This window comes from Bos indicus, chromosome 26 (assembly GCF_029378745.1).
Source record: "Bos indicus isolate NIAB-ARS_2022 breed Sahiwal x Tharparkar chromosome 26, NIAB-ARS_B.indTharparkar_mat_pri_1.0, whole genome shotgun sequence".
In the NCBI taxonomy this organism is placed as follows: Eukaryota; Metazoa; Chordata; class Mammalia; order Artiodactyla; family Bovidae; genus Bos; species Bos indicus.
The window spans coordinates 10,499,429-10,512,050 of NC_091785.1; the positions used below are offsets into that span (position 1 = coordinate 10,499,429).

The 12,622-nt window shown below is 38.3% G+C and overlaps 1 protein-coding gene across 1 annotated transcript in view; it reads left to right on the forward strand.

Annotated features, from left to right (window-relative positions):
- The window catches only part of LIPK (lipase family member K), a 41,129-nt gene extending 36,032 nt beyond the window's left edge, over positions 1-5,097 (forward strand). The window contains exons 9-10 of the mRNA XM_019988591.2: positions 861-932; positions 4,173-5,097. Of these exons, the coding sequence (XP_019844150.2) occupies positions 861-932; positions 4,173-4,406 (306 nt within the window). The 3' untranslated portion in view covers positions 4,407-5,097. The remainder of the gene's footprint in view (positions 1-860; positions 933-4,172) is intronic.
- Positions 5,098-12,622: the final 7,525 nt, after the last annotated feature.

Consider the following 12,622-nt stretch of genomic DNA (forward strand, 5'->3'; position numbering starts at 1 on the left):
ACACTCAGCCTATAGCCATGTTACTGACGACATGGCAGGCTGTTTGGCCATATAGACAGGAGACAGACAGACACTATCCCTCAGAAAGCCTTGAAGATGTACTTTGAGTGAGCATTCCTTTCAAAGGTAGCAAAAATGTTTAAGATTAAGGAATATAGTCATAATATCCTAGACCGTCTGATAAGATAACAAAGTATAAAGTGTAATAATAGTAGCAGTCATTTTTTAATGTATAGCTAGTGCCTTTTAAAAAATATTAAAACTCTTGAAGCCAAGATGTTTAAGAATCAATGTATCATCTTTAAAAACATGTCTATGTACACAGCATAGAATTTATTTAAAGGCATCACTGCTCAAAGATTTTCATTGGAAAAGTATGCTGCTAAGTCACATTAGTCGTGTCCGACTCTGTGTGACCCCATAGACGGCAGACCACCAGGCTCCCCCGTCCCTGGGATTCTCCAGGCAAGAACACTGGAGTGGGTTGCCATTTCCTTCTCCAATGCATGAAAGTGAAAAGTGAAAGGGAAGTCCCTCAGTCGTGTCCGACTCTTAGCGGCCCCATGGACTACCTACCAGGCTCCTCCGTCCATGGGATTTCCCAGGCAAGAGTGCTGGAGTGGGATGCCATTGCCTTCTCCCTGGAAAAGTATAAAAGGGAAGAAAAGATAGTTCCATGAATTTGTATCAATTTTTATCATTTTTATTATTTCACTTATTAAACTTTGACTTTTAGCTCATGTGCTAAAGCGTGGGATATTATGTCAATCCTTTTTGTATATTTTTTGCTTACTGTCTTTACATGTATGTTGTTTTTGTATATCATTTTAACATGTTTATTATTTGTATTTTTTTTATAGGCTGTTAATTCTGGTCGGTTCCAAGCTTTTGATTGGGGAAACCCTGATCAGAACATGAAGCACTTCCACCAGGTACAATAACAATAATCACCAATTGCATACTGCAAATGAAATTTGTAAAAATAGTATCTACTCATCAAGCACCTACTCACTATGCTCCATTCACTATGCCAGATACTTTGTATAGATCAGATGCTATTTGGGGGGATCTTACCACTTGCCATATCATTGTTTTTGATTCTTAGCATGACCTCCCCAGATAAATATTAGGTTAGGTAAATTGTCTCTATTTTTCCAGAAGCTCAGAGAGGTTAGGTGAATTGTCAGAAATTATTTAGCTAATAAAGAACCAGAATACCACCCAGGGTTCCTGGATCAAAAGTCCTTTCTTCTGTTACACTTACTCCTTCTCAAAAAAATAGAAACTCTCAGCACTTAAGACCATATTTTTAAAGAAAGAATTAAAGATGCGCAATTTTATTTCTAAAGCGTATTCTCTGGCTTCTTATCCATCCTTCATAAATGAACCTGATAAAATGAACTAACATTATCCTAATAAGTTTTTGGATGTCATTTACTGCTCATTCAAAAACAATTATGAATTATTAAAGGTATTCCAGACAGGATTATCACCTTTAGAAAAAAGCAATGCTATTTGCCAGATAATGATATGTCCATGTATATCTTGACATTATATATGAAAACTTTCCTTTGTGAAAAAATTTCATATTAAAGTGAATAGGCATTGTTGTTAATTTTTCCAGTATTTAAGGAAATCCAATGATGGCTTTAGCTTCTGGCTAATAGACTGAGCTCAAATTAAACAAGTAGGCAACAAAGATACATGGATTTTTTTCAAATCCGGCATGTGGAAATCTGGAGTTTTTTTTTAAAGCAATTTCACTGTTACCATAATAACTATGATAGTGAAAATGCATAACTTCAAGTAGTGTGAAAAATCTGATTTTCTCCTAAACTGCTATAGTTGTATGTGTGTGGAGAGGTGTGTGCCCACACACACAAACTCACACACTGTGTCAGAGTGCTATTTACTCTTGTGATTAACAACTCCTTGTACTAGCAAGAGTATGTAGCTGCTTTAGGAAAAGCTTTTTAGATGATGACCTTACCCTATAAGACAGAAATACCTACTTGGATAAAAGCTGAATCACAGGTATTAACTCCATCATTGTGCTCGCAGATTCTATCAAAATACATGGCGGTTCAGGTTCAATTATGGATCTTTTGCTTGGAACTTTAGGGAGGAAAAGAAAACTTAAACTGTAAACAATATATAAGGTTTTTTTTTAATTTTATTTTATTTTTAAACTTTACAAATTGTATTAGTTTTGCCAAATATCAAAATGAATCCGCCACAGGTATACATGTGTTCCCCATCCTGAACCCTCCTCCCTCCTCCCTCCCTATACCATCCCTCTGGGTCGTCCCAGTGTGCTAGCCCCAAGCATCCAGTATCGTGCATCGAACCTGGACTGGCAACTCGTTTCTTACATGATATTTTACATGTTTCAATGCCATTCTCCCAAATCTTCCCACCCTCTCCCTCTCCCACAGAGTCCATAAGACTGTTCTATACATCAGTGTCTCTAAACACCAATACAGTATACTAACGCATATATATGGAATTTAGAAAGATGGTAACAATAACCCGGTGTACAAGACAGCAAAAGAGACACTGATGTATAAGTTTTAACAATTAATAACCTTTGTCACAACTATAAGTAATATCATCATAAGTTAGACAGGTGTAATTACCAATATAATCACCAAACCTGTTCACTTTAAAAAAAAGTGAAAAAAGAAAAATTCTGAGCCAAAAGCCACCACATTTCATTTGGATCCTGATCTGGATGTTCATTTTTGTTTTGACATCTTCTGGGCTTCCCAGCTCTTTCTGAGTAGGGTATTAATTTACTGCAGTAAATGTATTCTGATTTCAGGAGCTCCTCAGACCCACTTGTGCCTTAAAGCTTGCTAATATTCTTGCTTCCTCTGTGCTGTGTTGCTTTTCTATTCTTTATCTCGCTCTATCCTTGCATTTGAATATTTATACCTTGTATTATTCTACTGAGAACACTACCAAGTCAGGAAAAGCAAGCGTCTTCTTTCATCAATTGCACTTGGCATTGAGTGCACCAGGCTGTCCTTAGCCCACCATTCCCTTGCATGCAGTACTCATTAGTGCTAATCTTCACTGATTTCCTTCTTTGCTCTTAACATTGTCTTTTCATGGCTACACATTCCTATTTACCGCTTGCTTCTAAGCCCAGATCCAAGGTCTCCCAGTATTACAAGGGACTTACACTTAAGATATTTGCTAATGCAAAGACCCATCTACTGACGGTGACATGTGGAATGGCTACACCAACACTCTGCCTGCGGATCACTCATGGTGCAGTTACCAAGTCAGGGGTCTCCCCAGGCACATTTCTAGTCTTAGAAACCTCTTCCTGGCCAAAGTTAGTGTTTTCTAAGGATTTATAAGTTGGTCTATGTAACCTTTTCTTCTTAGTCTTTCTGCTGAAATTACCTATGGTGCATTAATCACCTTTGGCTACTATAAAAAAATCCCATAGACTGAGTGGCTTAAACAACAGAAATATGTTTTTAACAGTCCTGGAAGCTGGAAGTCTGAGAGCAGGGGTGCCAGCATGGTCAGGTTCTAGTGAGGGCTTTCTTACTGGATTACAGACAGCCACCTTCTCCATGCATGTCCACATAGCCTTTCCTCTTTGTGTCTGGTTGCAGAAAGAGGTCTCTCTCTCTCTCTCTTTATCACTTCCCCTTCTATAAGGCCACCAATCCTGTTGGATTAGGATCCAAATCTTATGACCTCATTTAACCTTAATTACTTCCTAAAAGTCTTTTCTCTAAATACAATCACCTTGGGTTAAGGTTTCAACATATGAATTTGCGGGGAACATAATTTAGTTCATAGAATATGTAGGTCTTTACAATGCAAGTAGTAAAAATCACTCTATTTTACATTTTATAAAAATATGGTTTGGTTTTACTGAAATAAGAAGTATAATGATAAACTCACAATAGCCAGGAATATACACAATCATCAGGCTCTCTCTTTCTCCCTGTCACTCTCTCTCAATTCTGCTTGCATATGCTGCTTGCATTTTCAGACTATTTCTAAGATAGTAGTACAATGGTGAATGTATGTACATAATATACAGTAACATTTAGAACATACAGAACTTGCTTAACAACTGATGATTGATGTTCCTTCTATAATATGATTTTCTGTGAAAACTATTTTTCTCTCTCTTCAATTTTATTTAGCTTACACCTCCTCTATACAACGTTTCTAATATGGAAGTTCCAACAGCAGTGTGGAGTGGTGGACAGGACTACGTGGCTGATCTCAAAGATGTTGAGAATTTACTCCCTACAATTCCCAAGCTCATTTATTACAAGTCAATTCCACACTACAATCATGTGGATTTTTACCTTGGACAGGATGCACCCCTTGAAATTTACCAAGACCTAATTAGAATGATGGAGGAATGGCTGTAAAATTAAATACACTTTCCTTTCTCTAAGGAAGTGGATTTTAGTCATAAGAATGTGGTACACCGACTCTAAGGTAACCCCTCCAATAATCTGTGGTCCACCCAGGAACCACAAATTTATGTAATCCTTTCCCGTCGAGTGCGGGAGGGACCTGAGACTTGCTTCTAGACAGGAGAATTGGCAAAGGTGATGGGATGTCATCCCCTAATTGCAGTCTACTATATAAGAATCCATTTTAGCAAACTGGAGCAAGAGATTCTCCTTGTTGGCTTAATAAGGCAAACAAATGTGGGAAGGAACCGTGTGTGGCTTCTAGGATCTGCAGGTGGCCTCCAGCTGATAACTTGCAAAGAATTGGGACTCTCAGTCATATGTGAGAAAATGAATTCTGCCAAAACCTGAATGAGCTTGGGAGGCCACTGTTTCCTAGTTCGGCCTCTTGTTGAGAAAACGGTCTGTCTAACACCTGGATTGCAGCTTGAGAACCAGTGAGACCTGGAGCAGAGGACTTAACTATCCCATACCTGAACTACTGACCCACAGAAAGTGAGATAATAAATACTGTTTTAAATCACTAAATTTATGGTCATTTGCTATCAGCAGTGGCAAACTACTACTGTTATTATTAATAATGAATTATTATTATTACCATTATCATTATTTTTTTCTTCAGTTAAATGCTCGAGAAATCCTGTTTCTTATTTCATTATTTTTCTCTGTCTTATTTTTCTTCTCATGATGAACTGAGTTGAATATTTCTTGTTATGCAGATCTGCTAGCAATTCATTCTCGCAGTGTGATACCACATTCTCTTGTTGTGGTAAGGACACTTAACGTAAGATTTACCCTCTTACTATGTTTTTAAGTGTATTTTTAAGTGGGTCACCTACCCAGGGGTGTGGGTTTTGATTATACCACGTCTTCACTCCCTTCACTCCTCCTTCCTGTCTTGTTGTTCCTTTTTTTATATCTTTCAGTTCAGTTCAGTTCAGTCGCTCAATTGTGTCCAACTCTTTGTGACCCCATGTATTTTCTGGTAGTGCTCAGATCATTCTCATCGATAGCTGCTTTGTAAATAGTTGTAATTTTGATGTGCTCATAGGAGGAGAGGAGCTCAGTTCTCCCTACTCTGCTATCTTGATCACTTTCCCTACACCATTTTTTTAAATCTGTTTATTTTGCATTGGAGTATAACCAATGAACAGTGTTGTGACAATTTCAGGTGAACAGCAAAGGGACTCAGCCATATATATACATGTATCGCTTCTCCCCCAGACTCCCCTCACATCCCAGCTACCACATAACATTGACCAGAGCTCCCTGTGCTATACAATATGTCCTTGTTGGTTATCCATTTTAATTATAGCAGTGGGTACACAACATTACATCTCTTAATCAGGTAGGATTTTCTTGTTTTTATTCCTACATCTTAAAAAATATTCTATCTTAATTTATAATTTATTTTCAGTAAGAGCCTCAAGGTACATCACCACCATTCTCATCAGTCATATCAATTTAATATTTTTGGTTTGAATTACATGTTCAGGAATCTGAACTAACAACTTCCAGAGGGGAGAACATTTTAATATGGAACCATTTTTCAGTTCCACTATAAAGCTTCTGTGCATAGGACTTGGGGAGTCAGAGTCTCCTTGGTGACATCAAGTCTTTGTAATCCTTACCAGTTATTAATATAAAAATTTTACCGTGCACCTCTTGTGGTTTCTTGGTGGCTCAGTTGATGAAGAATCTTCCTGCAATGCAGGAGCCCTGGATTTGATCCCTGGGTTAGGAAGATCCCCTGAAGAAGAGAACAGCTACCCACTCCAGTATTTTGGCCTGGAAAATTGTGTGGACTGTACAGTCCATGGGGCCACAAAGCGTTGGACATGACTGAGAGGTTTTCACACACACACACACACACACACACACACACACACACACGATATTTATTTAGCACTTGTTAGCTTATTTGGCATTTATCAAAGGCATAGCCAAAGATGTCTATTCCTGTCCCTGTTTCTGTGATCCAGTACTATGCTTATCTTATTTTAAGGAAGACCATTGATGCTCAGAAGACTTAAATACTAACTCAGACAAATATTTAAGAATAACAGTCAAATCTGGATCTTGAGTGCAGAGTTATTGAAATCCAAATTCTAGCTCTTGATACTTCCTGGTATTGTTCCCTAAAGATGTAGATGAGGAAATCCAATATAGATTGTCCTGGTCAGGGAAGGTCCTGCTTATTAGAGAATTTCTGAGGCTTTGTACAGTGGGTAAGGGCAGAATTTAATACACATTTTTACTTAAGAGAGAAGTCTATAAAGTAAACAGGGGGCTTCCCTGGTGCTCAGTGGTAAAAAACCTGTCTGCCAGTGCAGGAGACATGGGTTCAATCCCGGATCAGGGAAGATCCTAGATGCTTTGGAGCAGCTAAACCCACGCACCACAACTATTGAGCCTGTGCTGTGGAGCCCAGGAGCCACAACTACTGAAGCCTGCACACACTAGAGTTCATGCTGTGCAACAGGAGAAGCCACACCATGAGCACCAGAGAGTAGCCCCCACTCCCTGCAACTAAAGAAAAGAGCAATGAGGACACAGCATGCATTTATTTATTTAAATAAAATTTAAGATTAAACAGGGAGACTAAAGCAAAATCACCAGAGAACAGAAAGGGAGTGGCTGAACCAGAAACAAGGACAGGGTATAAGATGGGTAATAGAGCAGGAGTGTGGGTGACTAAATGAAACAGGCTACCCAGGTTCTGAGTCAAAATTAGGTTGGCAGAGAGCAAAGCCAGATCTGGCAGCCTGGTTGGTATTTATCTGCCAATGTGTTGATAGGTGTGTTCTGACAGTTTTTCCATAGTCACACTTTCAGATAGCAAACGCTTGACCCTACCCAATGTAATATCCATGGAGACCTGTCTTGCAACACTGGAGAATTACCCAACCCTTAACATAACAATCTTCCTTTCCACATTTAGTTGAGTCAGAAATTTGGGGAAGTCACTATTTTTTGTAAGAAAAGGCCTTTCCTTCATCTTCATACCTGAGATTGCCTAAATGAGGCTGAACATTTCACACTTTCTTTCACATCTTCCAGATCCAGTCCTTTCAGTGTTGATTCCAAATATTGTGTCCTACACACCAGTGTGATGTTACATGGATACATCTGGCTCAGTGGAATGAACTAGTTCTGTTAGTCCTTCCTTTAAAGGACCTCAAGGATAATACCAGTAGTTATAAAGATCATCATAATGAAAATCATTCTCATTTCTGTACCATGTTGTGTTCTACTCAAGGTGCTTTTAGAGCTGTAATTATCTTTCTTTTTAATGATTGAGAGGTAACAAGAAATGGTTATGGATAATGCTAATGTTGGGCTTCCCCAGTGGCTAAATGGTAAAGAATCCACCTGCAATTCTAGAGATGAAGGTTCAATCCCTGGGTCAGGAAGGAGAAGGGAATGGCAATTCACTCCAGCATTCTTGTCTTGGAAATCCCATGGACAGAGGAGCCTGGCAGGCTACAGGCCATGGTGTCACAAAAGAGTTTGACATGACTTAGCAACTAAACAACAACAACAAATACTCATGTTAGCATTAGATATTGGAAGTTCCAGAGCCAACTCCACAATTGATTAGCCACATGACACCAAAAATATCATGTATCATTGACTCCAGCAATTTCCTTTTATACAAAATAGTGACATTCTTTCCTGCCTACATCATCTGCTGTCACGGATACCAAAGATGTATTAATACATGAAGCATATTTGTAAAGCACAGTACTTAAACATAGGCCCTGAAGTCAATTGTTTAGATTCGGTTCCTAGCCCTATTACTATCTTTATATCCATAGACAAGTTAATGAATCACTTTAATCACATTTTCCTATCTGTGAGATGGAAATATTTGTTGTCGTTTAGTCACTACATTGTGTCTGAATATTTTGGGGGGTTCCAGCCCTCTAGGATCCTCTCTATATGGGATTTCCCAGGTAAGAATACTGGAGTGTGTTGTCAATTTCTTCTCCAGGGGATCTTCCCAACCCAGAGATAGAACTCACGTCTCCTGCATTAGCAGGCAGATTCTTCACCACTGAGCCACCAGAGAAGCCTGGAGACAACACTAGTACCTTGATTATTGAGTTGTTATGAGATAATGCATTAAAAGAATTTAACACAATGCCCGTTACATAGAAAGGGATTAATAAATATTATTTATAAAATGCTGGGTGGGGCACTTCCCTGGTGGCTCACACGGTAAAGAATCTGCCTGCAGTGCAAGAGACCTGGCTTCGATCCCTGGGTCGGGAAGATCCCCTGGAGAAGGGAATGGCAAACTACTCCAGAATTCTTGCCTAGAAAATTCCATAGACAGAGAAGCCTGGTGGGGGTATAGTCCATAGTGTTGCAAAGAGTCACACACAACTGAGCGACTTTCACTCATACAAAGATAATTGATTAATATATTTAATTATTATCAAATTCCCATATGGAAAATATAAATCTTAATTTACATAGGAATTAAGTATACCAAGACATTAAATGACATATGCAAAATCCTATTTTCCTGCCATCTTGAGACTTTGATATATTTATCTTACTAAACATTAAAAATAGAAATCATCTCTACCTATTATTTTGAAACACTTCACATTTGCCAGGTATTATACTAAGTGCTTTCTATACATTATCTTGTTGGATTCTCATAATAGTCCTGAAAATGGACTCCATGTTCTGTCCATTTTACACATCTTTATAGACATAACAGTATGTTTGTAAAATTAATAACTTGCTGAAGTAATAGACCCACTATTTGGGGGAAAAGTTATCTCAATATGGGGGCCAGTATTGTTGATTAACCATGATGCTATATTGCTTCTCACAATGCAGTATTGCCAGAATAATAGCATTTGTCAAGTAATTAATCTCCATTTATTCACACAAGCAATTAAATAGGCTCTAAGATTTTATCCAGTGCCAGACTGCCTGATACAATGGAGGGAGAAAGAGAAGAAGCATGTGCACAGAAATAAGAATTAATATTTATTTCCTACTATGCACCAAGACCAAACTAGACATATATTATCTCATTTAGTCCTTACAATGGCTTATGAGTTAGATATTAGTATATCTGTTTTATATATGAAGAGGATAAGTAGTTGAAATAACTAGGGTACCCAAAATCAAACAGCAAATAACTAGCTGGTTACTCTAATTCTCAACAGCACTTTCCTGTGCTCTCAATGTTATGATCTAGGTGTGCCTATGTGCTGTACTTAGTTGTTTAATTCTGTCCAATTCTTTGCAACCCCATAGACTGTAACCCACCAGATTCCTCTGTCCATGGGGATTCTCCAGTCAAGAATACTGGTGTGGGTTGTCATGACCTCCTCCAGGGCATTTTCCAAGCCCAGTGATCAAACCCAGGTCTCCCACATTGCAAGCTGATTCATTATCATCTGAGCCACCAATGAACCCCAGGTATGAATATAGTCATACATGAAAAAGGGATGATTACACAAGGCTAAAGTGTCTGAGCAGACATCCCAGAGGAGGAAATAAATGATCTAAGTTTTAAGGGAAGACTTGGGTGTCTACAGACAAAAGAAAAAGCAGAGAATGTGAAGTCTATCCATTTCTAAATGGACATGAGTGGGAAAACAGGTGTCTTGTGACAGTGGTTCTGTCTGTCTCATTCATGATTGCACCCACAACTACCCAGGCACATTCAGTGATCAATAAATAGCTGTTGAATGGCTGGCCATCTCTGTCCTCTAAGCACTTGACTAGGTATTATGGAAACTGGAATACTTTTCATACATGCAATGAATACATATTTGGCTAAGACTCATTTCTCAAAAATGTCTTAGCATACTTAAATAAAAGAGCTATAGGTGTGAGGGGGAGTATTAAAGAAGATCTGAATGTTGGCAGGGGAAGGCTGGCTGGCAGGGCACCAAAAATTTTCACAGGGAGGCACCTCTTTGGTGACTATGGCATATCAGACTGGCCAATCTTAGCACTTGACTTGTCAGTGTCCCAGAAATGATTGCACTTACCCATGCTGAACACTTAACGCATGTTTCAGTCACGTAACTGAAACTTACAAGAAGGTGAAAAGCATAAATCAGAACATGTCTTTATAATTTACACTAAAAACTATAGTTGTCAAAAGAACTATTTCAATTTTTTGGCCACAGCAGTGCATTCTTTCCCTGTAATAAAACACATAGGAATCCCCAGTATAAAAATGTTACTTGTTTATGCAAGGGAAGAAAACACAGAGGAAGTATATGGTTTAGCAAAAATTACCACCTAAAAAATAATTCAAGTACATTGAGCCATTTTCCATAAGGAAATAACTGTAAGTACTTTACATGAATTATCTTATTTAATCTTAATAATCACCATTTAAAATGATATCATTATTATCCCCATTTTATAGACTAAGGAATTGAAGTTTGGAGCTATTGAGCCACTTCTCCCAACATATTACCTCTCTAACTCTGAAATCTTGACTTTGGATACCAAGCTCTTTATCTTTGTGCAATAATGTTGTATTTATTATGAACTATTAATAACTAGGCATTCAAAACATGAAGGGCAATAAGGTAGACACCATGCCTTCCCAAATGGAACTTAAAGGCTAATGAAAAAAAATCAGATATTTTATAGCTACTTACTCACATAATTAAATCTAAATGTAACTGTAATGAATCACCAATAAGGAGTCCACTCTCATCAAAGTGGACAGGCAATTCTTTGAGGAAATGAAATTTTGGCTGAGATCTGTACATTCTGCCAGTTGTTACAGATAGGGAACTAGCTCTCAGTGGCAAGGAGATAGGCTTACTAAAGAAAGTTGAAGAAGCACAGGAGGAAAATGGGGCAAGATGAGTTTAAAGAGATGGACACTGGTTTTACGCTTTCCTTGCCACTCACTGAAGTTTGGATGCTAAGTCATTAAGGACTTTTAATCTCAAGAATGCTTAAAACAGAATCAGATCTGTGATTTAAAATGATGACAAGAGTTTGCATAATGAGAACAAATGAGACAGATGCAGAAAATTTAGTTAGAAGATTGCAGTGGTCCAGCTAGTAATGAAGATAGCTTGGGCTACTATGTGGCTATTGAATTAGCCAGAAACAAAGATATTCTCAGCTCAATATTAAGGAATCAGGGCTCTTTTAGGGACAATTTGTGTTGATACTCACAATCTCAAAGCAAAATCTCTCAGGTAAGCTGCTGTTCTATTTACACACATATATACCTATGACCATCCTAGACAGCATATTAAAAAGCAGAGACATTACTTTGCTGACAAAGGTTCATCTAGTCAAGCCTATGGTTTTTCCAGTGGTCATGTATGGATGTGAGAACTGGACTATAAAGAAAGCTGAGCACTGAAGAATTGATGCTTTTGAACTGTGGTGTTGGAGCAGACTCTTGAAAGTCCCTTGGACTGCAAGGAGATCAAACCAATCAATCCTAAAGGAAATCTGTCCTGAGTATTCATTGGAAGGACTGATGCTGAAGCTGAAACTCCAGTACTTTGACCACCTGATGCAAAGAACTGGCTCATTGGGAAAGACCCTGATGCTGGGAAATATTGAAGGCAGAAGGAGAAGGGCATGGCAGAGGATGAGATGGTTGGATGGCATGACTGACTGGATGGACATGAGTTTAAGCGAACTCCAGGAGTTGGTGATGTACAGGGAAGCCTGGCATGCCACAGTCCATGGGGTCGCAAAGAGTTGGACACGACTGAGCAACTGAAATGAACTGATACCTGTTGCTATTTATTCAATCAATACTCTCAAAAGAGTTAAGTCCAGGAAGCTGTCAAATCTGTAAATAAGTTTAAATAATATTATTTCGGTGACATTTTGTCTTAGGAAATGTTAAATCTTAAAAAAAAAAAAAAACTTTTAAATAGTAGTTTGCATTTATTATTGGAGTAGATAGAGTCAGTGTAACAAACCATTCTTCCAGATGTAGTGACCACAAGAGAACACTGTTGGATATCACACTTTTGATAAAGGACTGTAGCTAAGTATTTATGCTCACATCTTTTTTGCTGGACAGTAAGGCTCAAAGCTCATTTGGAGAGCAGAGGCCAAGCACTTGAGAAGATACGGCTGATGATTCAAATAGTAGGAAGTTTGATAGGCAGATACTCAATTCATGTCAAATATAAGGAGGG